This window comes from Hyperolius riggenbachi, chromosome 4 (assembly GCF_040937935.1).
Source record: "Hyperolius riggenbachi isolate aHypRig1 chromosome 4, aHypRig1.pri, whole genome shotgun sequence".
NCBI classification, from domain to species: domain Eukaryota; kingdom Metazoa; phylum Chordata; class Amphibia; order Anura; family Hyperoliidae; genus Hyperolius; species Hyperolius riggenbachi.
In genome coordinates this window covers 377,414,710-377,442,160 of record NC_090649.1, presented here as the reverse complement: position 1 = coordinate 377,442,160, position 27,451 = coordinate 377,414,710, and the positions used below count along the sequence as shown (strand labels likewise).

The following is a 27,451-nucleotide window of genomic DNA, read 5'->3' as shown; positions in this document are numbered from 1 at the left end:
ACATGCGCAGTATCACAGTTTACAAGAAGTCACATGATTTACAAGAAATGGCACAGTTCAATGATCAAGGGGAAACATGCTATTTGTGACAGTACAGCTGCTTGGGTACTTTGGGAAAATGCCCAATGCAAAGATTTGAATATTCTCAGTTTCATAGACCCGAGTTCTTCCTGCCCAGCTGTGGAGCTAACAGTACTGCAGGGAAAAACACTCTGATAAGATTGATGAAATACATGAGCTGTTTATACATAAATGAAATGGACTCTATTCTAACATACACTCACCTAAAGGATTATTAGGAACACCTGTTCAATTTCTCATTAATGCAATTATTTAATCAACCAATCACATGGCAGTTGCTTTAGTGCATTTAGGGGTGTGGTCCTGGTCAAGACAATCTCCTGAACTCCAAACTGAATGTCAGATTGGGAAAGAAAGGTGATTTAAGCAATTTTGAGCGTGGCATGGTTGTTGGTGCCAGATGGGCCGGTCTTAGTATTTCACAATCTGCTCAGTTACTGGAATTTTCACGCACAACCATTTTTAGGGTTTACAAAGAATGGTGTGAAAAGGGAAAAATATCCAGTATGCGGCAGTCCTGTGGGCGAAAATACCTTGTTGATGCTAGAGGTCAGAGGAGAATGGGCCGACTGATTCAAGCTGATAAAAGAGCAAAGTTGACTGAAATAACTACTCGTTACAACCGATGTATGCAGCAAAGCATTTGTGAAGCCACAACACACACAAACTTGAGGCGGATGGGCTACAACAGCAGAAGACCCCACCGGGTACCACTCATCTTCACTACAAATAGGAAAAAGAGGCTACAATTTGCACAAGCTCACCAAAATTGGACAGTTGAAGACTGGAAAAATGTTGCCTGGTCTGATGAGTCTCGATAGAGTCAGAATTTGGCGTAAACAAAATGAGAACATGGATCCATCATGCCTTGTTACCACTGTGCAGGCTGGTGGCGGTGGTGTAATGGTGTGGGGGATGTTTTCTTAGCACACTTTAGGCCCCTTAGTGCCAACTGGACATTGTTTAAATGCCACGGGCTACCTGAGCATTGTTTCTGTCCATGTCCACCTTTCATGACCACCATGTACCCATCCTCTGATGGCTACTTCCAGCAGGATAATGCCCCATGTCCCAAAGCTTGAATCATTTCAAACTGGTTTCTTGAACAGGACAATGAGTTCACTGTACTAAAATGGCCCCCACAGTCACTAGATCTCAACCCAATAGATCTTTGGGATGTGATGGAACGGAAGCTTTGTGCCCTGGATGTGCATCCCACAAATCTCTATCAACTGCAAGATGCTGTCCTATCAATATGGGCCACCATTTCTAAAGAATGCTTTCAGCACTGTGTTGAATCAATGCCACATAGAATTAAGGCAGTTCTGAAGACGAAAGGGGGTCGAACACCGTATTAGTATGGTGTTCCTAATAATCTTTTATGTGAGTGTATATTTACATATAATAATACTGTCAGTTCTGTAGTGATATGCACTCACGAATCAGTTTCAATGCCCCAATCTACCTCCACACGCTTCCCCCTATGTGGTGCGTCCCCGCTTGAACGAGAGGTGAGAGACAACACCTACCCGACTTCGGTTACACCCAGGCCTTTAGTGTGCAAGGTATTGGAGCTGAATGCAGGGTGAGCAAATAAACTTCCAGGCCTAAACAGGGATACAGAGTAGCAGAATCCAGTCAGTAACAGTCCAAGATTATGGGTAAACAGAGATATCGCAGTACAGGAGGGCTAAGCAAAAGAGAGGACAAGAACGGATCCAAGGTCAAACCAGGCAGCAAACAGTTGTAACGATAATCCAGGCAATAGATCGGTTCAGGCAGCAGGGAAGGGCGGATCAGTAAACAAGCAGAGGCCAAAGTCCAGATAATCCAATATTATTACAGCAGGTAAACAGAGCATCCAGCAACCAGCAAGCTAGAGCTATCAAGGGCAACATGCAACTGTCACAGCAAGGTTTAAATACTGACATGATCCAATCAGTGGTCGGCCACATGCACATAACAGGCAATCACACGCAGGCATTAATCCTGTTTAAGTGTCAGCTGACAGAGAGATCCGCTGACACAGGTGGCAATACAGGTCAGGTGACTAACCAGTTCTAACCAGCAAAACATCCTGACTGTGTGTCAGCTATAAAATACTGGTTAAGAGCATCACCTCCAACGTGAGGGACCAGGGTTAAATCTCAGCCAGGGTCAGAATCCATTGTTTTATATTTATAACATAAACCCCTGCCTAAGTGTCAGCTGACTATCCTGCCAGCTGACACTACCTCTGTCGCTGCCTCAGACCATATTGCGGCCGAGAGGAGAGATCCCTTACAAATATATAGATATAAAGGTTCAAACCCTTTCACAGTCCCCTCTTCTTTTGTCCTCCTTTAAAAGCACCTCCTCACATCCACATTATTATATACTACCCCACCTCTTCTTGCCCCTCCCCCTTCCTTTTAATTGTAAGCTCAGAAGGGCAGGGCTATCTCACCCTTTTGTGTCTTGGAATTTGTTACACATATTAATTTTGTCATTCTGTATTTTTTAACAATTCTATATTTTGTATCAACCCTGTATTTTGTAAATTGATGTATACAATTGTCTGAATTATTTTATACCCCATGTTTGTTTCTTACTTTGTACAGTGCCATGGAATATGTTGGTGCTTAATACATTAATAATAATGATAATAATAATAAATGTGGCCAGGTATTTACAATCCTGCCCACTGTTAACTCCTAGGGGCCTAAGAAAACAGGCATAACCAAAGGCACAAGTAATGCATTCAAGACTGTGCTAAAGGATACCTGACCTGAGGCAAAGCTACCTAAGTTGAGCACAGAGGTATCTTCATGCTTGATCCACATACCTCTGTACATTGTCCATTCCTCCCACTGCTTTCCCCAGCCCCATAATCACGCCTTGAAAAATGTATTTTAAGTCCCATTTTTAAACAGGAAGAGACAGGCTTGGTGTGATCTTCCCTCCTACCACACTCCTACAAACCCCCCCCCCCCCCCCAAAAAAAAAATCTGCCGTGATTTATTCACCAATATCCGTTGCAAAGCCAAACCCAGCCCATTAATTTACCCACGTTTCATTTATAAATGTGAGTGGCACTTACTGATCTGTTGTAAAGTGCAGGAAACAGACTCTGTTTGTCCAACCACTAGCAGTTAGAAAGCTATGCACACACGGTAATAAATACTGATCAACACACTCATTCATGATAACTGCATGTGACAGTTTACCTGTTATCGGTGTACATGTGAGCTGTTGGGCTATCTGCCCAATAGCCTATCCTATGGAGGGAGCATGAGATGGAGTTTACAATAGTAGTTGGCTAAATAGTATGCATGCTAGATTTTCACCTGGAATTATCACTATGGATTAATTTAGGTGATAAAAATGCATACATTTGAAAAAGGCGCCTGTTTAACCACTTAAGGACCAGGGGATTTTCGTATGATCGGTGCTGTGGGCTCTCCAGCACGCAGCACCGATCAGGATTGAGCCAGGGTGACCAGACTTCCTGCCTTTTTTCCCCACCAGGGGGATGTCCTGCTGGGGGGGTCTGATCGCCGCCGGCTATTTCTGCTTAGTGGGGGGCTCCTCAAAGCCCCCCTCCGCAGTGATTTCCGCCCTCTCTGCCCTTACCTGCCTCTCCCGCAGGCTATGGGCTGCGCAGGACGGATATCCGTCCTGCACCGTCTAGGATAGGCTTCAGCCTATCAGATGCCGGCGGTCCCTGGCCAATCAGAGGCCGGGGATCGCTGATCTGCTTTACGGCGCTGCTGCGCAGCAGTGCCGTATGATGTAAACAGCAGGGATTTCTTCCCCGCGTGTTTACATTTCGCGTGCGATCGCGGCTCGCAGTCTGTTCACGGAGACACCCTCCATGAACTGACATGGAAAGGCCGCTCGTACGAGCGGCCGTTTCCATGTAATACTTCTTACGACCTGCCGACGCCTAATGGCGTTAGGCTGTCGTTAAGTGGTTAAAAGGGTGCTGGAATAGTAGTAGTAGTATATTATTAAAATTACCAATATTCTACTACTTCAGTCATATAGTAAAATATCAGTAATATGTACCGATATTTTACCATGACCTAACCTCTCCCTACTCACACATAAAACATTTTTCTGGTGGTGCATAACACTAACCCCCCCCCCGGGCCAAATTTTATCCTCCCCCCCGGTGGGCACCTACTCTGATACCACCCCCCATCCTCCCTGGTGGGTGTCTAATCTAACCCCCCCCCCACCCCCCGGTGGACAGCTAATTTTGACACCCCTTAAGCGGCGAAGGAGGGTGTTAAGGTTAAGCGGGCCGGGGGGTGTCAAAATTAGCTGCCCACCGGGGGGGGGGGGGGGGGGTTTAGATTAGACACCCACCAGGGAGGAGGGGGGGGGTGGTATCAGAGTAGGTGCCCACCGGGGGGAGGATAAAATTAGGCCCGGGGGGGGGGGGGAAGGGGGGGGTTAGTGTTATGCACCACCAGAAAAATGTTTTATGTGTGAGTAGGGAGAGGTTAGATTTTCGGGGGACCGTTAGAAGCCCCGTGTAAGTTCAACTCATTTTCCCCCGACCCCCTACAGTATTCCTTTAAGCTCAACACTCTTCCCTCCAACGTCCTGTTTAAAAGGACGCCTGCATGTCTTTTTAACTGCTCCTATAAAAATCTAGCTTGTATGTGTACATTAACCTATTTTGGTTCCTGGACGTAGAAACTACATCCAGGAACCATGCGCAGTACCGCGCGCACCCGCGGCCGATCACGCGCATGCACGCGCACTCCCGGCCGAGGATTCGGTAGCCACGGAATCAATGTATCGGGCTATGGTGCCCGATCACTGATTCCTCTCCCCCGCTGAAAAAGCGACAGCTTCTCTCGGAAGCTGCGCTTTTTCTGGCTGTTCCCTCCCCGATGCATCACTCTAAGCGTGTGTTACGCTTAGAGTGACGTCATGTAAACAAACTCATGGCCGCCATCTTGTGGCCAAAAAGTAATACTACAACTGAAAGTAAAAAAAAATAAAAATTAACACACATTTACATTATAAATCTATTGTTTACCTCCCACCCTCCCAAAACTACCCAAATAAAATGTTTACTATATAAAAAAAAACCATTACAATAAAAAAAAAACATGTAAATATTTACCTAAGGGTCTAAACTTTTTAAATATCAATGTAAAGATGAAATATTTCTATATTTTTTTTTTATTTTAAACTTGTAAATAGTGATAGATGCAAAATGGAAAAAATGCACCTTTATTTCCAAATAAAATATTGTCGCCATACATTGTGATAGGGACATAATTTTAACGGTGTAATAACCGGGACATATGGGCAAATACAATACGTGAGTTTTAATTATGGAGGCATGTATTATTTTAAAACTATAATGGCTGAAAACTGAGAAATAATGAATTTTTCCATTTTTTTCTTATTCTTCCTGTTAAAATGCATTTACAGTAAAGTGGCTCTTAGCAAAATGTACCCCCCAAAGAAAGCCTAATTGGTGGCGGAAAAAACAAGATATATATCAGTTCATTGTGATAAGTAGTGATAAAGTTATAGGCTAATGAATGGGAGGTGAACATTTCTCACGTGAAAACGACGGAACGCGAATGGGTTAAGTTGTCAAATGACCATTTTTCCCAATGAAGAGCTTGATATATAACTAGTGATTACTGACCGAATTAGAATACATTTTAGGATCACTTGATTTTTCCCATTTTTATCACCTCTTTCTTTAAAACCTTCTTGTATATATCCAGGTTTTAGAAGAGATTAAACCTTGGATGGAAAACTTCTCTGAAAATGTCCGTTATCGTTCAGTAATGCTTGCCTGTGCACAGGATGAGCTGTCATCATTGCCATCAGTCCGAGGACAGGTCATTAACTGTGCTGTGTGAATCACTTACATGACCAGAAGAATGGTGCAAGAAATGTGAAAGAATTCCAAGCACAAGCTCTGACCTAAAGAAACAATTCCATCTTTCAATAGTTGTCTCATCCTGCCACTAACACACACATTGTCAACTTCTGTGGGAGGAAGAAAGCAGCCAGTATGAAGATAATGATGATGCTGTGGCTAATGAAAATGCCTTATTCTTTCCCTTTGACTGAAAGTTCTTCCCCAAAGCAAAGATTGATTATTATCCTGAGCAATAAAATAAAATCCCTGCGGATGTGTCTGCGGTAGGTCAGGCGTACACACTGCCCACATCTGCACTCAAGCTGACCACAAATGTTTTATTAAAATAGCCCTATCAATAATTATACAGAACCAGGATTGTATTCATTTAATCCGATAAATTAGAGAAGTTGTTAATGACAGAGATTTCAGCATTCACAAAATGAATGGGCTTTGTCTGCCCTGAAGTCCAGGATTTGGACCTCGGGTCAGTTAGTTTTTCAGTCAATATATTCCAGAATGATGTCATTTTGCACCTTAGTCACAATGGAAGGAGAGAGATAAAGTGATTTTTTTATGTAATGTGTAAAAGCTTTATTTTTGCATTTAGCTTCAAATAGTGAAGTTATTACTAGCTGTCTATATTATAATTGTACTTCACTCACAGGAGGCAGAGATAAACAGATCCAATGTTAATAAAAATACATTCAATTGCAAAATCGATTTAGGGTAGATTTTGTTAACCTAACTAACCTAATGTTTCCTTCAATCTCACTGTGTTTATTAATATAGGCTCCAGCTGCTGCATTCTACTATATTTCAGAAATAATATCAGTAAAATAAAACTGCTTTTAATGCCATCATAGCTCTTAATATGCACTTAGTCACAAGACATCTGCATTTCCTTATGCTTAATCAATGACTGAAATGAGGTAAGTGCCACAGTTTTCTTGCCTCAAGACAACAGGCCTGCCAGTACCACCTAATCCTGTACTGTAGAAAATGCTCCGTTCTTTTGAGCTCTTCTCAGTTCTTTTGATTACACTGTAAAGCTTTTATTGTAAAACTGGCTAGAGTAGCAAAAGGTTAGGATTGCTGTTGGGCCTTTATCTTTCCTTGTTGAAAAAGTGTTTCTTCACTTCCTAAGAGGCAGGTACTGCCAAGAACAACAAGTGAGGTAAATCACTCCAGCTGCGGCACAGGAATTATTATACTTTTTAGTTCAGTAAGAAGAAACCTATCTGTTACTCACTACTCCCCTAAAGGTGCCCATTAATGGAACAATTTTAGTTAATCGTATTTTTGATCAGATTATTCTGATCATATTGTTTAAGAACAAATAAGCTGGAGAGCCCAATCGATCCTGAATGATCGCATTATTAATAGTTTCCTCAACCTCCTTGGCGGTACCCCGAGTCAGGCTTGGGATGGAAAACTGTAGCTCAAAGTAGTAATCCCGAGTTGGATCCATGGAAGGTGTGTAATGTGAAGGGCTGCCACAGATCTATCTAGCAGTATGATTTTAGGGTCTAAAACACAGGTGTTAAACGCCAGGCCTGGAGGGCCAGAACCAGGCCAGTGTTTAGGATGGCCTGAGAAAGAGAGAAATGTGTTCTACCTGATGGACCACACCTTTCCTGATTCAGACCCATCAATTCATTAGAGCTGTGTTAAAAATGCGTGAGGACCTCGACCCTCGAAGGACCGGTTTGACATCCCGGGTCTAAAAGCTTGTAAAAAAATTGCACCGCTTTTAAACAATAAAATCTGGAAGTAATCTTATCACCAGGGAGGTTAACACGCCCACTAATGGTACAATTTTTGCAAAGAATCGCCTGAATGATCAGATAAATGTAATCGGAAATACAATGTTGTAATGCATCAATTATTTCACCATCAACGAACCAATCTTTACTTCCTATCCATCACAACCCATTATAAAAAACGTTTTTCAGATCGACTAAATTGTGATCGAACAATCAACATAATCATTCACAGTTGATTTGGAACATCAACAAGGTTTATTTTCTATGGAGCCGATTGCATTTATCGGATTGCATAGGTGATACTTTGCTGAAAATTGTACCGTTAAGGCAGCCATACACTGGTCGATTGCCACCAGATCGACCAGCAGATAGATCCCTCTGTGATCAAATCTGATAAAGATTGATCTATTGGCAGCCTACACTGCAAACAGATTTTGAATCGATTTCACTATGAATGATTTCACTATGAAATCGATTCACAATCTGTGGAGCTGCCATGGCCACCGCCCCCTGCATACATTACCTGATCCGGACGGCGCGAGTCCCTCGGTCTCCGCTGTCTCTTCTCCGCTCTGGGCTTCACTTTACTTCCTGTTGGGGGAAGTTTAAACAGTAGAGGGCGCTCTACTGTTTAAACTTCCCCCGACAGGAAGTAAGTGAAGCCAGCCGAAGCCCACCGCGGAAAAGGGACCGCGGGGACACGGAACAGTTAATGTATTGCCACTAGCGTCGGACATTCTAATGCCGCTATCGACGCACTCCCAACCCGCCGGTGAACGAGTGAAATTTTCCGCACGGACGGATCGGCGGGATCGATCAATTTCGGATGGAAATCGGTCAATCGGTCAGCATTTGCGTATCAATTTCACAGCAGATTCGATCACAGTGATCGAATCTGCGGTCTATCGGTGGGAAATTGAGTAAGTGTAGGGGCACATTTACACACTCCAATCAGTTCTGGTTTACCATGAGCTTGCTGGGTAGTCTGTAACTCTAGGAAAAATTAATGAATTGAGTATAAGACAAGACAAATAACATTTATATTGTGCTTTTCTCCTGGTAGCATCAAAGTGCCAGAGCTGCACCCACTAGGACACGCTCTATAGGCAGTTACAATGTTGGGGAGTCTTGCTAACAGTCTCCTACTGAATAGGTGCTGGCTTATGGTGGCCATACATGGTACAATTTTTTCATCCAATCTTACCATTTCTATATAATATAAGGGAACTGCCTAAATTATCCTTTCAGTATATTGACTTAATTTACCCTTATACTACATAGACATGGTAAGATTGGATGAAAAAATTGTACAATGTATGGCCACCATTACTGAGAAGGAAGAGCAGAGATTCAAACCCTGGTCTCCTGTGTCAGAGGCAAAACCCTTAACCAGTACACTATCCAGCTACTGCTGGACTGCAGGTAGATCCAAACTTTGTTGAAAATTACACGCAGCATGTAATAAGTGCATTTCAAATGGGGGCTATTTAGAGTGTTGGGGAGGTGCCCAAAGGATATGGTTACAATGGGATTATTACACCCAAAACAATATAAAAAGAGGTATCCTATCTCTTACGATGACTCAAAACAAAAATTTGAAAAAAGAATCTTTAATCTTTAATGTCATCTAAAATGAGTTGTTGACAATGCATTTCAGTTGTGTTCTAGCCCACTTCCTCAGGTCAATACAACAAAAACACCTTTAGTAGAACTGTGTCGGGCATGGGTATCAGTAAATACACAGGTGCCCATGTATTCAGCCTTTGTATATCAAGACTGTGTGCCAGGATGCACAGTACAGCACAAAATAGCATTGTAATATTCAGCTACACAAAGCAGTCCCCAAAAGCATAAAAGGGACAAAACTTCACCATTTAAACAACAGTCACCAGTCTTGTATTTTCTTGCTCCTCCAGAATTTTATTTATTGGAAATCCAGGGAAACGCATTTTGAAGAGATACCTTCGTTATTTACATGCAGAGCAAAACTATGTTCCATTTAATTATTTTGCTTGTGAGAAACTCTATACAGCTCAGTTGGAAAGACATCCAAACTCAATTCTTGGGAAACGTGTGCAAATTATTAAATGATGTGTTAAGTATAAACCGATTTATGAACATAGTAAAACAGCAAAGCTGGCTGGGCTTAGACAGCAACATGCTCTCCGGTCTGCCTCAGGTTACATCACATGGTGAGAGGTAACGTTTATTTGTGAACTGCGGATTAGATGAGTGAGGAAACAGAATGTATGTCTGAATATTTAATGTGCAAATGACTGCAAGGACTTGTCTGTTGGGCCTGTAAAATTTCTAAAGGTTATTTATAAGGTTACTTCATCTGAATTTAACCCTTAGACTGCCGCTGACGGCTATAAGAGTTTTGTGTTTTCGCATCCATATGCCACGGATGTCTAAAAGTTTTTTTAATGCAAAACTTCTTCCACCTGATGCTGATGTCTATAGGCATTTTGAAGTCCCTATATTCCTTTACCACGGATGTCAAAAAGACGTCAAAATTTTGGCTCGGTGCCAACGTTCAACTTTATTTTAAATATGCAAATGTTACTGCAATTCAGTGCAGCTTGAATAAGGACCAGGGAAATGCTTTTACTGTAAGAGTTGATTAGCCAATTTTACAACAGATTTTCATAATGATTAGTATAATTCTGTACCATAATAATAAGCACGTGTATGTAGTTTGCCCGGAGGCAGCGGGGACAAGCGGAGGCAGCAGACAGGTAATGTATAACACTTAACATTGGAGGGACAGCACCAGGGATTTCGCCACACACCCGATCGAGCAAGTTGGCCCAACATCTCGGAGCATATGGATTCGACTTATGTGACCAATTTTGTCCTGAAATCAGTCGCATTATAATAATCAAATCAGATGGTTGATCGGCAACCAAGTCGCCTGATGTATGGCTACATTAAGGGTTAAAATAAGTAACTTGCATATCTCCACTGTATAAGAAAGAACATGCATGACCTGTAGAGATGATCAGAGAGATGCTAATGATTTTGGATTGTATGCAAATTTAATGCTAGTCATGCATCTTGGGATTGGACCAATCAAATTCATTTCCTGCTGATCTGGATTGGCCAATTCCAAGACGCATGCAATTTCCAAAATGTTTGTATGCAAGTCAGAATGATTAGCATCTCTGTAGTGCTCTGTATGCCTTGCATGTGTGTCTGCACAGGGAACAATGGCCAGACAGGAGGATGGCAGTGTGTATTGCGCTTTGTATGTCCAACAACCATCTGATACCTGTACAAGGCTACTTTTTTTTTAAAAGCAACTTTTTTTTTTTTAGTATCGAATGCATTAAATTGAATGAGCTACCCTCTACCCCAGGCTTTCTCAACTAGGGTTCCCTGGAACCCCAGGGTTCCTTGAGGACTCTGCAGGGGTTCCTTGGCATTTTACCCCATCGTAGGGGAAGTATAATAGAGCACACTATAATAGGTGGTACTGTAACAAGAAGCACTAAATTGGGGGGTCAGGAGACAGTATAATGAGTGGCAGTGTAATAGGAGATAATGAAATTAGCAGCCTAACCTACTTAAAGACCATGCCTCCTAAAAATAAATGTAGGGGTTCCTCAAGACCAAAAAATTGTTTGCAGGGGTTCCTTGAGATCCAAAGGTTGAGAAAGGCTGCTCTACCCTCTAGATTGTAAGCTCACAAAGGCAGGGACCTCTCTCCTCCTTTTTGCTTCCTGTTTCTGTGCAATTTATCAAATTAATTTCTATTAGTATTGACGATGTTATTCAAACTACACATCAATTGCATTGGGGTTGTCACTGGTTGTCCTGATTGTACAATATGTCAAATTGCTCATGTATCTATGCTCCCCATTGTTATGTGTTTTGCGCGTTGTATAGTGCTACAAAATAAATATTGCCACTTGTGGTACATTTTAGAATGTAAATTGGGGTGAGGAGAGGTTTTACAATTGTCAACCAATCACTAAATAACTTATAGATGAATATTGCAAATAAATAAGTCGTTTTATTCATTAATATTGTTTCATTACAGTTCATCTTTAGCCACTTCATCCCGCGGGTTGTTTTCACTTTATGGACGAGAGGAATTTTCACATTTCAGCACTTCTCCCTTTCATTCCCCAATAACTTTATCACTATTTCTCACAACGGAATGATCTATACCTTGATTTTTTTTTGTGCCACCAATTAGGCTTTCTTTGGGTGGCACATTATGTTAAGTATTATTTTAGTCTAAATGCATTTTAATGGGAATAATAATAAGAAAATGGAAAAAAAAAATCATTATTTCTCAGTTTTCGGCCATTATAGTTTTAAAATAAAACGTAGAACTGTGGGTAAAAGCCACACATTTTATTTGCCCATTTGTCCTGGTTATTGTAATGTTTGCAATATTGCAATTGGAAGCTAAGCCACGACCTGGGAGGTACTTCCTGGGTCGTGGCTTAGATTCCGATTGGAGGAAACTCATGGAGGCGGGCAGAGGTGTGGGACAGAGGCGGGGGAACGCTGACTAATTGACAGGCTGCAGGTAAATACAAGGCTAGTGACAAGGAGATTGTCGTTAGCACAGCGCTTTTTACAGGGGGGCACAGCAGACCTCGGGGGGTCCAGAGACGGCAATACAGAGCCACAGAGGCATGTGATTATGCACAGAACATGCCTCTGTGTTCTCTTAAGATTCAAACTACCCACCTCGGGTTCTCTTTAAAGTAAACATGAGGTGAAAATAAACTGATGAGATAAACAATTGTATCCTCCTTCTCACAAAAATGGCTTTTCTAGATATCCCACAGTTTTCATTTATTTTTAAATCTACTTTTAAGTTTTTATTGTTTGTCTCTGCTCAATGACACATGCATTGAAGTATGCCAGAGCTGATATCTATGAACTATTGCCATTTTTATCTCTTTCCTGCTCTCAGGAGCTATTTTCTTTCAGGAAGGTGTTTTATAGCTGTAATTCCTTATCAATTAGAGTTATGCAATAGTCCAACTCGGTCCCGGACAGAAACTGTCACTTGCATACATGATTTTTAACTCTCTCAAGCAGAGAAAGAAAAAAAGAAAAGAAAGAAAAAAGGCATAGTTATTTGTGTGCTTGGCATTGTACATACACATGTCTATCTTATCATGTCACATGTCACCTCATGTATCTTTTAAGGAAAGGGAGAAAAGAACAATGCCCGATCTGGTGTAGTACATCATTGTGAGTTGGAGAAAAGGAAATTGTAGTGATCTTACACTCACAAGGAAGGGTTGCTCAACAGGTATCTGCTCAATAAGCATGAGGGGAAGTGCCGTCCCCTCTTGGCCTTTACAGAAAGGTTATTCATATGTTTTTCTTATATAATATTTATATATATATTGTGATGGTCAGAGCAGATGTCTGCTTGTTGCAGGTCTGGATTTGAAAGAAATGTCCTGGATGTTGTCCATTGTTGCACATTTGCAACAACGCTTTCCTGTAGATTAGTATGGGACCCATCACTGGCGTGTATTGGGAGAATGGTGGGCCTTACACGCCACTCCTCCAAGTCTAGGCTTTCATCACTCAGAATGCAGTGGGCTGTATGTGGAGCAAGCAGGCTCCGGAAAGGCTGTGCAGCCGAGGGGGCCTGCCAGGCCTGTATCAGCAGGGAAGCTGCTGATGCGGAAGTGCTGGAGGGAGTTGGACTCAGTGTGGTGGATTTGTGTTGCTGTTTTGGACATTGTGTGACTGACAATAAAGCTGTATTGTTTTATTTTAACCCTAAGAAGACTCACTGTCTGGTATGTTGTGACCCTTGAGGCTGCTTGCCTACTCTACCAATGAGCTAAAAATAGGCTTAGCACTATATGCTACTACATACTCAAAGGTGATATGCTGTTCCCTCCAACTCTTTCCCTCCCCCCTCCTCCTGAATCCCTTTCCTCTCCTTGTCCTCTTCCTTCTCCCCCCACCACCATCCTTGTTTTTTGCCTTCCCCACCCCCTTTGATATATGCTTATCATTATATGAAAATAAATGTTTTCCTGTATATCCACATAGATGTGTTGGTTAGGATGCAGACTGTATGTTTTTTTAGGATCAGGAGTGCTGAGTTTCAAGTTTTAAAGAGACTCTGAAGTCTCATAAAATTCAGGTTTTTATTTTAATAATCTCTTTATAATCATTGCCCTAACTAAAATGCTGGCTGAACACTAGCTAAATCACCTCAAACTCCCCAGCAAAAATCCACGACTTTTTTGGTTGTGGATTTTGCTGCTGGAGGAGGCAGAGCTTTCAGCTGCAGCTCTGCCTCCATGTGTGTCAATCCGCGCATATCTCCGCCTCTCTCCCGCCCCGCTCAGTGAAAGAAGATGAGAGGGGCGGGCAGAGGCGGCGATCCACACTAATGGACACGTATAGAGGCAGAGCTGCAGTCGAAAGCTCTGCCTCTTCACGGAAGCGCTGCCCGCAATGTGCCCCGGGGAGTTTAGGGGGATTTAGTTAGTGTGCAGCCGCGGGGATGCGGCGTTTTAGTTAGGGCAATAATGATAAAGAGAGTTTTTAAAATAAAAACCTGAATTTTATGAGACTTCAGAGTCTCTTTAAAGCACTGTTTATTGATCTGATGAAGTGGCTGCTAGATGTGAAACGCATTGCCATATTTTGTGCAGGATAAAGTCTAAATACTATGTTTAGTGAATCATTAAAGCTAAGCCTATACCTACCTTCTCTTTTATTGATTGTAATATTTTTTTTACTTTTTGGGCACCTCTCTCTTTTTTTTAATAAATGGTAAAATCCTGATTCAAAAGTTTCTGTCTCTCAATGAAACAACACTAAAATGCATAAATACTTGCTCCACACTGTCTGATATATGAAACAATACTAAATCAATAGAGAATTTATTCAAGTTGAAGATTCTACATCTGTAGATGTGAAATGGTACAGATTGATTCAACAGCAATTCTTCAAAAGAAATAGCTGTAATCTATATAGATTTCCATGGGAGGAGAGTAGTGCTTTGGTAATACTATCTTTTGCATTTAAATGAAAAATGCTTTATTTAAAAATTACACATTTTAAAATCATAATGCCAGTGAAATCAATTTTATTGTTTCATTACTTCCAAGATCATATTCATATACCTCGTGTTTTGTGAGATATTGATTGCTAAAATGCCACACAGCTACAATTTTACAGCTCCCATCTGCTGTTCCAATCAATGCTCCCACTGGTGATGTCACCAGCGGCAACAACTTCCAGCCAACAGAGATCCTGCAGATTAATTCTAGACCACAGTGCTGATGAGTATTTTATACTTCCATTTGGGATTCCACTGTAACACAATCCTAACATAAATGTGCGGATATTAAAATCTCTTTTCAACCACTGTTATTTGTTTACACTCATTGTGAGTTTTCCTTCAGAACATTTAATACAATTATGGGGTCAACATGCTCTGAAATGTAATAGATACGAATACAGGAGACTGCATTATTGTACAAGTTGATACAACAAAGTACAATGTTTTAGTAATAGAAACAGATTATATCCATAAGGAGAAGTCCTGGAAGTGATGGTATGGCCCACAAACAGCCCTGATCTCTTCATCTACAAAAGATCTGAGTTTAGTTCTCCAAGATGTTTGGTACAACCTACCTGCAGAGTTATTTCAAAAACTCTATGCAAATGTACCTAGAAGAATTGATGCTGTTTTGAGGGAAAGTGTGGTCAATAAAATCTTTCAAGCAACATACAAAAAGATTTATTTCAACTCATGGGCAAAGAATCAAGTTGGGGGCCCTGGGGAAGAACCATGAATATTTCTATTAATATTAAGAAGATAAACAATTGTAACCTCTTTGTGGATTATTGACTACAAATCTACAAATAAGGCAAATGGATAAAAACACTTTTTATTTGTTTACTTCAGTGGATGTAGCTATTTGGTCACCTCATTAAAGAGGTCACATAATAAAATTAAAATCTCCCTCAGTGTACTACTACACCTCATTGTTTTGGCCCCCCTTCATTTGCAAAGTACCCCTCCAATGTTAATAGCAATGATATCAATGTGCCCTGTTGATGACCAGGGAACAGATTCCCATGCCCGTTGTCTCCACCTTCATGAACACACAATCTATATGACTGATGAAAGAGTTACATAAAGCCTGGAGGCAGGCCACAACTGAAAAAAAAATCATCATTTTGAATTTTTTAAGAGCATCTTAACTGATCCAGGGTCAGACATACTGCACCTCAACTCTCCATGTCTTCCTTCATGTTAGATTCACCCTCTAGTGTCCGTAGCTTGCACTCTACTTCCTGGTAAGGAAGTAGAGAGCAAACACTAGCGAACAAATCTGATGTGATGGAAGACATGGAGATCTGGTGTAGTGTGTCCAGCCTCAGATCAGGTAAGAGCCCCTTCCACCACCTCCAGTGTCAGTATTCTGCAAGGGAATGTGGGAAGAGAGGGCAACCACTAGATGCCAGGCATTTAGGGAGCAAAAAATTGCAGTTTGAATTTATATGTAGTATATTTGTTACCACCTTTGTATATCAATACAGGTCAAATAAAAAAACAATTATCTGTGTACTCATTTATGGATCCTCTGAGGAAGATGACTTTTAGCCACAAAACATATCAGGACATTTGTGACATGTTGTGTGCATAACGCGAGTTATGTCAACTGCTTGATGTACATTACTTAGTTTGCATAACGTCCAGTTTACGTGTGCAGTAAATTATTGTGTTCCTTGTACAGTTCAAATCATACAGGTTGTTATATACTTCAATATTGATTTAAAGTATAGAATATTTGTTTCAGTATTATTATAATAATCAACATATGTAAGATAAAGAATCAGATTAATTACATACCTGTAGTAGATCTTTTCTTTGATGATTTAAGACTCCGGCACCTCCCACTGACAGAACTACTATTTTCACTCATGGAATCTTGAGCAGAAGAGCCACTTCCTGTAGCTTCACTGTCTCTCATCATACTTTCATAACCACTACTGCCCCCACTGTGATAAAACAGGGCTGTTTTTCCCATTGCAGGTGGCAACTCTCCACTAAGCACACTGCTATTGTCACTACCATGACCACTACTGCAGCGATGAGGTTTGCGAGGTGGAGTAATTTTGCTATATGGGGAAGGCAGTGTATGCACAACAGGTTTCTCCACATGATGAGCTGCACGTTCATCTGCATCTGAATTTCCGTGAGAATGTACATTTCGCCCCCCAGTACTTCCTTGGAGCAGCTCTGAGATCCTCCCATTAACAGCTCTCAAGGGCAGTTTGGAAGCAAGTCCAGATCCTCTGTTTCTACTAAGGGACTGAGTTGACCAAGACATATTTTTACCATTTGGAGGTAGACTTGAGCTTCTACCTACAGACTGAGGAAGTGACTTGGTGGAGAAGCTAAGCGTTTTGGTTGCCGTAGCAGAAAGACTACGAGCTTTAGGACTGGCAAGTAGAAGTTTGCTTACTGCAGAAATTTTTGAGGGACTAGATTTAGGTGAGGCTCCAGCAGACTGTGAAGTGTTAGTTGGAGATGACATCAAAGTTCGATTTAAACTCCTTCCAGATCTTGGCAAGGTGCTGTCTTTACTAAGGATCATTCTAGAGCTGACAGATGAAAGACTTCCTGCTCTTTCTAAAGATAGACATTCATAATGACTTCCATTATATGTTCCTAAAGAATTTGTTCTGTTAGCCAATTGTTCAAGTTTAGCACTGAATAACTTGCTACTACTGTTGCTTCGAGTGTCCATGCTGAAACCTGACAATTTTCCACTAAGTTCATCTGGAAGACTGGGGAGAGAAGAAAGAGGGTGTTTTGAAGGGCTGCTTGCACTATGCTGGGGACTTGCTCTATTCCTGTGATCTAGGCTTGATTTTCTCACTGGAGGCAATGGTGGTGTTCCTTTGGGACGAGTGAGAACGCAGTGTTTGGGAGATGCAACTCTTCTCTCTAAAGTAGACCTGGAAGTTTGTAGTGGAGAGACAAATCCAGAACTGCCAACCTCAAATTCATCTTCCTCCTGCTTATGTGATCTTTCTAAAACTCTGGGAAGACTGCCTGTTAGTGAATAATCCCTTATATGAGTGAGACTCTGAGTAGTAAATGCCATTTCACACCCGTCCACTATTCTCCTAAGGTTCTCAGAGATTGGTGAAAGGCTTCCTTCACCACTGCTGCTGCTTAATCTGTCTGTGACATTTTGGTTTCTGTACACATTGTGGTCACTTACACAGTGAGGACCTTCAGATGTTTGTCCTTCATCAAGTAAATGTGTGTTCACTCTCTTAATATCATCTTCACGTTTTAACCATGGATCATCAAATACAACTTCCACTTTGCAATCCACATAATTTTTTGTGGCATACTGTGAGGCTTTGTCAGGCGGATTTAATCCTGGCGGACATTCATTGGTCTCTTGAGCTTTAAATGGGCTCACTGCAATGCAGGGGTAAACTGCAATGTTTGTTTTCATGGGAGCATAGTTTTCAGCACTGCTTAGACTGGAACTATTTACTATAGTTAGTGTGTTTTTTCCTACTGCTGCAATTTTTATAGGGGATATATTATTTTGTACTGTTTCTGATATTTCGGGCTGAATAAGAACTTTGTCCACCCCTGGCTTCTGCCAGTTGTTAGTACATTTTACACTGATATTTTGCAATGCAGTTGTAAATTCTGAAATATTAGGATCAGCCATTGCTTCTCCATGACCATAACATGTTTGTGCAATAAAACTGTGGCATGACTGTTCCCCATCACTACCGGTGCTCATTTCACTCAGCCAGGAACTAATTGACGATCGTCTGCTACCCTCTTCTTGGCTTTTCTCATCTGCTCCAGGTTTTGGAAGGGGTAAGAGCTGTGTGATGCTGACTTCAGAGAGTGCTGTGGAATTAGAATAGCATTCCAGGTCTTCACTTATGCTACTTATAATACTTACAGGTCTTGACCCAGATGCCAATGCCTGCACTGAACAGTCACTATTAAAGCTGATGATACTCGTTGGTCGGCCATTGTCCAAGATGCCACTTATTGTCAACTCTTCCACTAAAGTGAAAACTAATTCGTCTTCTCCATTGAGCTCCAAAGGTTGTTGCACAGTGACCATGGTTGTGCTAACAACTTCCCTTTTAGACTCTTCAGAACCAGATAACTGCTGATCTCCTAGCACAGATTCTTCAGAAAAGTTACTTGAATTAGATACAGATCTCTTCATAATTTGTGGGCTCATTCCTAGAGGAGGTGTCCGGATTTCAGGTTGTGAGAGAGATTCTATTACTGAAGCAGGTGTTGAACTTGGTAGGACTCCCTTCTGTGTATACACTTTGCACCTCTGAGAAGGAGAGTTGGGTGGCTTGTATTCTGAAGTCTTAGACAGACTGGCTACACCTAGTCTTGGTGACCCCATTGATCTTGGTTTTCCTTCTACAAATCCACTGCAACTGTTGAGGCTTTCTCTGCTTCCTTGCAAGCTGGCAGACTGGGACTGCCCAGTGTGAGCAGCACAACTACCAGTAACACTCCTGGGAGATGATGGTGCAGAAGTATTTGTTACATGCCCAGAGGGAACAGGTGAATGGTTTCTTTGCATCTTGCATACATTCCCAGTGATATTTTCTATTGCCTCATCAGAATGTGTATTTTCGGAAATGCTTTCTTCTTTAGTTGAATCTGTTATTTTTATTGGTTCAGCCACAGGACATGAGCTTTTATTTGTCTGGTCTTCATTAATCTGTGCAGGAACCTCTTCAAAAGGGAAACAATTTACTTCCTCACTACCATCAATGCAGTCCAATCTTTCCTGTAGCTCTGCAAAAGTATTGCACTTTAAGCAATCTTTCTCTGGTTTATTGGGAGCCACTTCCTGTATTTCCTCCAGTTTTGGTTCATTTTTAGTCTTCTGCAAAACTGGGACTATTGGAACAAAGTCTGGTGGTCCCTCGTTATCTGTCAGCTCTTTGTCAGATAAGGCAGTTCCATTAGGACCAACATAAATAACTGTATCACATGACTGTTCACTACTAGAAGAGTAGTCTGGGTCACTAGATAAACTGAGTAGCGGAAAGTCAGGGTCGACTACATTCCTTGAATGAAACGGCCTCAACTGAGTTGGCCTGCGCATCCGGCCTTCTTCACAGGAACTTTCTCCTCCAGATGAACTTGAGGTATACTGTAAAACAGGACAGAAAATATTTGAGAACTATTTTGAACTAAAAAAGATAACACTGCAAACAAGCTAATATTATTACCTGCACTTATGTATAATTCTTTCTTTTGGGTTGGTGACAAGTAAGCATTTAAAAGTATTTAGCAGTCCAGACAACAAAAATGTAACCTAGGTTTTTAAAGGACATCTGTGAAGTTTCATATTTTCATGTAACAGTTCAAGAACAACGACATCTTTGCCTAAGTGCCTTTCACCTAGGTTTATGTGTGCTAGAAATGTCTACATTGGCTATCATTCATAAAAAGGTTGTTGGTAAAGAGAATCTGTGCGGGAAAACACCGCTGTCGGGATTTTAGACTTCTGGGTGGGCATTCATAAAAATGTATCTAGTTGCGATAGCAGTGTGGAGATTCCCCGAACTAGGCTGGTGGTAGGCAGGCGGTAGGCTTGCGGAGACACGGAAGCAGCCGAGTTGATACATTTCTCCGTGTTCCGCTCTACTGCAGCTGCCTGGGAGGTCTGTGTGTCTCCATTCACTTACATTGGTATCGCCACATCAGAGGGAGCAGTATTTCCCGACCTCACACCGCTTGCGGTGATCTTTATGAATTAACATTTTGCTACATTTTTTACAATAATCACCGCACAAGGCGGTGATTTATCGCTGTACTCGGTAATTTCAGCTTTTGATGCGGAAGGAGTCTTTATGAATGCATATTTTGCTACGTGTGCAGTAAAGTCAGCTGTTTTAAGCATTTCCGCATGCGGAAATGCTTTATGAATGATAGCCATTGTATATTTTCATACCGCACAACATTTTGCAATAAAAAAGGAAGTCACCTCTGCCACACCTCTATTCCAACCTCTGCCACAGCACACCACAAAGAGTATAGAGTTTTATTATTCAACCCACACTGTTCCTTTCTATCATCAGTAGTTTTCCTTGGAAAAGATGCACCCAGATTAAAGGATGGGAATAAAGTTTATAGTCAATGAAATACATTATTCAACAAAACAATACATATATTTACGTAGACCTGCACAACCATGCTGAAAGAGGGACACATGTAGAAGAAGCAGGGACAGGGGGTTTGCTTCCCTAAAAGGGTCTTTCCCTCTCAAAACAGGACAGTTGGCAGTTATGTACTTTATGATATACAGCAGATCCCTTTGTAGTAAACTCCTAGGGACCAGGAAAAGTAGTTTACTATATCAGAAATGGTCATATATTGTATATTTATACAGATGTATTTGCTGGGACCTGAGGACTGAGTTTACAATATCCAGAGGTTTACTATATCAGAGTTTACTATAACAAGATTCTACTGTAATATACTTTATAACTATCCCTTTATTTACACATTACCTATAAACCAATTATGGGTCAACATATGAGGGATTTTTTTTACCAGATTGAGTAGCCATGTCATGCGGATGAATTGTAGAGAAACTGGCTTTAGTTTTGTTTTCTTGGTTGCCAGTAACATTAAATCAGTTTTTTAGCACTTTTCAACATGAAGTTTCAGGAACAGAATTCAATCTTTACAATCCACGTTACAAATGCTTAGGTATGATGTAAGATCAGCTATCTCCATGGAGCTAAAAGTAAAATGTTTGCTTGTGTCTAATTTCCCTACCTATGCATCAATCCAATAGAAACAGCATCACGTAACAAAGAATGGCACATGATGCTTATCTGACACAGACTATTCCATAGGGCACAAAACCTTAACTGTCCACAACATCTGCTGCAATAATACACACTTTTTCCTATCACAACACTGATGAATAATTCTCTCCTTCATGTTCTTACCTTGGTTTTCTTTTTCTTCATCCTAAGCACTCGGGAAGCAATCTGTATAGTGGACAGTGTCTCAGCATAGTTTCCTGCAACAGCCGAAATGTGAGCTATCATTGTAGTGCGGCAGTTCATGTTCCCCAGAGACTCTCGAAGAAGCATTGTGAGCTTGCTCTCTCTGCAGAAACAAAATGAATTAAGGCTGCATTAGTGAAACATGTTTCACTTGTACTGTCATGATGTGACTTCAGAGCCCTGAAGTTTTTTTTTTTCTTCCCTTCTCTTAATGGCATGCTAATAAGTCTCATGCTGCAGAGTCACATGGCATCCCCTCTAAATGATGAGAAATATACAGGACAGGTCAGTAAGATTTTTTATTCATGAAATTGAATCAATCTCTGACCACTTAATTTAATACTTTATCTCCTCTCACAAACTGTTGGCAGCAAAGCACTCTGAGTAATATATTGCTGCTTTTTTATAGACTTTAATACATTAATGTGGGCTGGGCTGATACATGGACAGCATATAAATACTGTATACAGTATATAATACATACGCTCTCCACGTAACCCAGTCCGATCTTTTCTTTCAGTTAATAACTGGAAACTGTGCTTCAGGGAACAGTTCTTGCATTTATAAATTATATTTAAAATATATTAATATCAATAATACGTTCATGTAATCCTACCTTGGAAGCCCTATTTCACATTTATTTTCAATTCAATCTCTTTAATCTCTATAACTTATTTAGGAATGCACCCTTCATCCCTCATAACCCCTGCAGGGGGTCCTCAACTGCAAGTGTCACATGACCCCACCCTTTCAGCAGGTAGCCACACCCAAGCCTCTTAAGCCCCAATCCCGAAACCCTCATGTTGCTTTCTACCTCAACATATACAGTATACCTTTACCCCCGTCTCACCATTACGTTTTATCCAAATCTAAAAATCAGGGGCGAGTGGTGAATGGTGCAAGCATCTTACATCCTTTCAAACAGTGACAGGAGGACAGTACATTGTATTGCTATGGTAGTGTTCATTTCGAAGAAGACAAAATCACTGCCAGAACTTTGTTCTGCAAGGTTTGGATGGAGTGTCTCCCTATGTTCAACTGGGAGGAGGCAACATGGAGGTGGGGGGAGGGGGTTAGAGTAGCATAAACAGGCCTTAAAACTGAGGAGACGTCACAACGCATTCTCCTCTGCAGCAGTACCAATACAACATCACAACTTTCTCTGTGTAGGTTACCACCCTCCCCACCTTCTACCTAATGCTGTTTTGGGCTCATCTCTTCCTGAACTTGCCAGGTAACCCCTCTCTCACACAGAGACCCCAAGACAGGTCTGTGGAATCTGTCATTTGATGCAATTCTGCTACAGCTCCCCTAGATAATGTAGGTCACATAACAGTTTATGTGCAGCGTAGATGATTACAGAACATTTATCCCTTCATGACCAGGACATTGTCAGAAACATTACCCTCTTTACTACTACAAATCTTCCCCAATTATATTACCACTACGCTACGAATACAGCCATGGACATCAAAAGAGTACCGGGACAGAGGATCAAAAGGATAATCGGTGAAGGTGGGAGAGCAATGAAAACAGGAAGAAAAAACCCCCTCCATGCGCACCCACCAACCAATTCATGCCTTCTCTGCTTGCAAAGGCCTCTCACACTTTCCTCATTGAGTATCTTCAACCCAGCCTTTCCCCTAACCAACAGATTCATATTTCTTAGTATAAAGCAGAAACAGAAAACAGAAAATCAAAGATTATACAAGCACAGAATTGGAAACTAAGCACAACAAAACACAACATACATACAATTATACAAAAAAGTATAACTGAAATATGTACTGGTTAACCCATTCGCGTTCCGTCGTTTTCACTTGAGAAATGTTCACCTCCCATTCATTAGCCTATAACTTTATCTCTACTTATCACAATGAACTGATATATATCTTGTTTTTTCCGCCACCAATTAGGCTTTCTTTGGGGGGTACATTTTGCTAAGAGCCACTTTACTGTAAATGCATTTTAACAGGAAGAATAAGAAAAAAACTGAAAAAATCATTATTTCTCAGTTTTCAGCCATTATAGTTTTAAAATAATACATGCCTCCATAATTAAAACTCACGTATTGTATTTGCCCATATGTCCCGGTTATTACACCGTTAAAATTATGTCCCTATCACAATGTATGGCGACAATATTTTATTTGGAAATAAAGGTGCATTTTTTTCCGTTTTGCATCTATCACTATTTACAAGTTTAAAATAAAAAATATATAGAAATATTTCATCTTTACAATGATATTTAAAAAGTTTAGACCCTTAACCTCCCCGGCGTTCTATTGAGATCGCCAGGGAGGCTGCGGGAGGGTTTTTTTTTAATAAAAAAAAAACTATTTCATGCAGCCAACTGAAAGTTGGCTGCATGAAAGCCCACTAGAGGGCGCTCCAGAGGCGTTCTTCCGATCGCCTCCGGCGCCCAGAATAAACAAGGAAGGCCGCAATGAGCGGCCTTCCTTGTTTTGCTTAGATCGTCGCCATAGCGACGAGCGGAGTGACGTCATGGACGTCAGCCGACGTCCTGACGTCAGCCGCCTCCGATCCAGCCCTTAGCGCTGGCCGGAACTTTTTGTTCCGGCTACGCTGGGCTCAGGCAGCTGGGGGGACCCTCTTTCGCCGCTGCTTGCGGCGGATCGCCGCAGAGCGGCGGTGATCAGGCAGCACACGCGGCTGGCAAAGTGCCGGCTGCGTGTGCTGCACTTTATTTGAAGAAAATCGGCCCAGCAGGGCCTGAGCGGCAGCCTCCGGCGGTGATGGACGAGCTGAGCTCGTCCATACCGCTCAGGAGGTTAAGGAAAATATTTACATGTTTTTTTTTTATTGTAATGTTTTTTTTTTTATATTAAACATTTTATTTGGGTATTTTTGGGAGGGTGGGATGTAAAGTATAGTTTTATAATGTAATTGTGTGTTATTTTTAATTTTTTTTTAAATTTTAGTTGTAGTTTTACTTTTTGGCCACAAGATGGCGGCCATGAGTTTGTTTACATGATGTCACTCTAAGCGTAACACACGCTTAGAGTGACTTATCGGGGAGGGAACGGCCAGAAAAAGCACAGCTTCCGAGAGAAGCTGTCGCTTTTTCAGCGGGGGAGAGGAATCAGTGATCGGGCACCATAGCCCGATACATTGATTCCGTGGCTACCGAATCCGCGGCCGGGAGTGCGCGTGCACGCGCGCGATTAGCCGCGGTAGCGCGCATGGTTCCTGGACGTAGTTTCTACGTCCAGGAACCAAAATAGGTTAATATAAAAATTACAAATAATTTACTACCTAAATACACAAGCTCCAAAAATTAGGTGAAAAAAATAGCACTCCTATATCAAATTGGCCATTCCTATTGTCATATACATGAACAGGAATATATTCTAATAGGGACCACCCACCTATAACAGAGTCTAAACTATTGTGTATGGCCCTTTCACACTGCCTGCATTCCTTTTTGTCTTTGAAAAGGCTTGCAATTTTCCAAACACAAGTACAGTAGCGTTACATTTGGAATCGTGGGAATCCATTCATACTGAATGCATTTCCGATTTTCTAAAAAGGCTACCATAGTTCTGCTGCATTTTTCCTGCATTTCGATTGAGATTAACATAATGAAAATTGCAAAATGCGTTTGCATTTGCAATTGCGTTTTGCAATTATTGGTGTGAAAGAGCCCAAATACATCTACATACTAAACCTAAACTACTCAACATGAACATGTTTCACCCCTAAACCACTGGAGCTTCCTCAGGGAAACTAAATGCATATGTGTCAAGAAGACCAGGCTTCAGTTCAAGTTAAAGCGGACCCAAACCAAACATTTTTTTTAATTAAAAATATTTAGTTGCACCACTCTGACACATACAAAGATAAATAAACACTCCTTCAAGCCTATGAGCATTTCAGTGCATGCTTTTCACCCTTCTCTTTTCATAACTAGGATTATACTGGGGGCAGCCATTAGCAATTCCTCCATTGCCGGACACCACCTACTTCATCAATTTGCCGGATTTTGTCCCGGCAATTTGAAAGGAAGGGAGGGGTTCCTCCAATAAATGTAAAATATTTTATATTTGTCATCATGCAGCTGAAAAAAGGCTGCTATTTATTATTATAATTTAGAAAATAGATTTTATTTCTGAAATCTTGTATTTTTAATTTGGGTCCACTTTAATGATCTATCCCAGCCTCCAATTCTATATAAATGTGCACTTATTAGCAATTCACCAAATGATATGCATTGCACATCTACAGTTTTTGCAAAAAATATATTAAAAGTATCTGGATGGGTGGTTTCTATAGTTTTCCATTTCCTCTTTGATGACAGTAGAAGTTTACAAGTAGTATTTCCCACATGAGGTGGGCAGGAAGACCTCGGAATGGGCAGCAGCCAATATTTTCCTATGTACTCAGAGTGATTCCTGGTAAGGAAGGGTTAAATGCTGTCATACACACTTTATTGGGGAACCAATATTATTATCATTATTATTATTATTAATGATTTATAAAGTACCAACATATTCCATGGTGCTGTAAAAAGTAAGAAACAAACATGGGGTACAAAATAATACTGACAATGGCATTCACCAATATACAAAATACAGAGTTGGTACAAAATACGGAATCGGTACAAAATAAAGAATAGGTAAGTACAGTGACAAAAGCAATATGAATTAAACATGTAACAAATTCCAAGACACGAAAGGGTGAGAGAGCCCTGCCCTTGCGAGCTTACAATATAAACAATAAAGGAAATTGATAGGACTGCTGAGGTGCTGTGCTGGCCACAAAATGTTAATCTCTTTCAGCAGAGGAAGTATGGGGTGGGATCAGGTAATCGGCTCTGTACTGAATCCAGGTACATTAATATATTTGCTGTAAGTAAGTACAGCTTTGTGCATTGATAAGTCATGCAAATTTACAATTATATGCATCATAAAGCTGGTGGGCTAAATTACAGTTTTAAAATCCCACTTAATAAAGGGCCAGAGCACATTGAATATTAATGAGCTTTGCAGCAGTGCCAAACTTTTGGTCAAGGTGTACCGCTTACATTTCTATTTGTTTAAAATATTTTTAGATGTGTTTATTGTAGCATCCACGGTGTGGGTCAGTTTCAGACCAAATTGGCAGCTATAGCACAAATTAATGGGAAATCGTGTGCATTGTTTGATAAAGTATTCCCGGGTACGGTACATCGCAATGCGCGGGAACAGTTTCTCAACTCTGGATGGTAACATGAAAGTCAATAGACTTTAAGGTTGCCAGGCCTGTCACACATGTGCAGCACGTCATAACTGACAGCACTGACAGCAGCTCCTAGCTTCAAAGCCAGAAGCCAGAATCAATGCACTGAAAAGCTGCATTAGAACTGACAGCACATTTAAAATCAATGGAATTATCTAAATCTATACGCATTGTATTCATGTGCAGAAAAAAACAAAAATAAGGCACACCTGAAATCGAAAACGCAAACGCGTTTTGCCTTTTTGTGTGCCTTTTTCCCCCCTCCCGGCGCACCACTGCATGCTGCATTTCTGGTAAAATCGCTTTTCTAAGCGATTTTCCAGAGCGGTTTTGTAATTCACTCCCTGACGCAAGTCAGGAAGTGAACTCTTTGACCCGGAAAAGAATAAATACAATGCATTTCTTTTAAAAAACGTGAATGCAATTGCTGCATA

At 41.1% G+C, this 27,451-nt stretch overlaps 1 protein-coding gene across 5 annotated transcripts in view; it reads right to left on the bottom strand.

The window, feature by feature from the left end:
- Window positions 1–27,451, bottom strand: part of KIF26B (kinesin family member 26B) — a 568,793-nt gene that overhangs the window by 39,166 nt on the left and 502,176 nt on the right. For all 5 annotated transcript variants that reach the window (XM_068232060.1, XM_068232061.1, XM_068232062.1 and 2 more), the window contains 2 exons: window positions 21,721–21,883; window positions 16,589–19,910 (listed from right to left, as the gene is read on the bottom strand). In XM_068232060.1, the coding sequence (XP_068088161.1) occupies window positions 16,589–19,910; window positions 21,721–21,883 (3,485 nt within the window). The remainder of the gene's footprint in view (window positions 1–16,588; window positions 19,911–21,720; window positions 21,884–27,451) is intronic.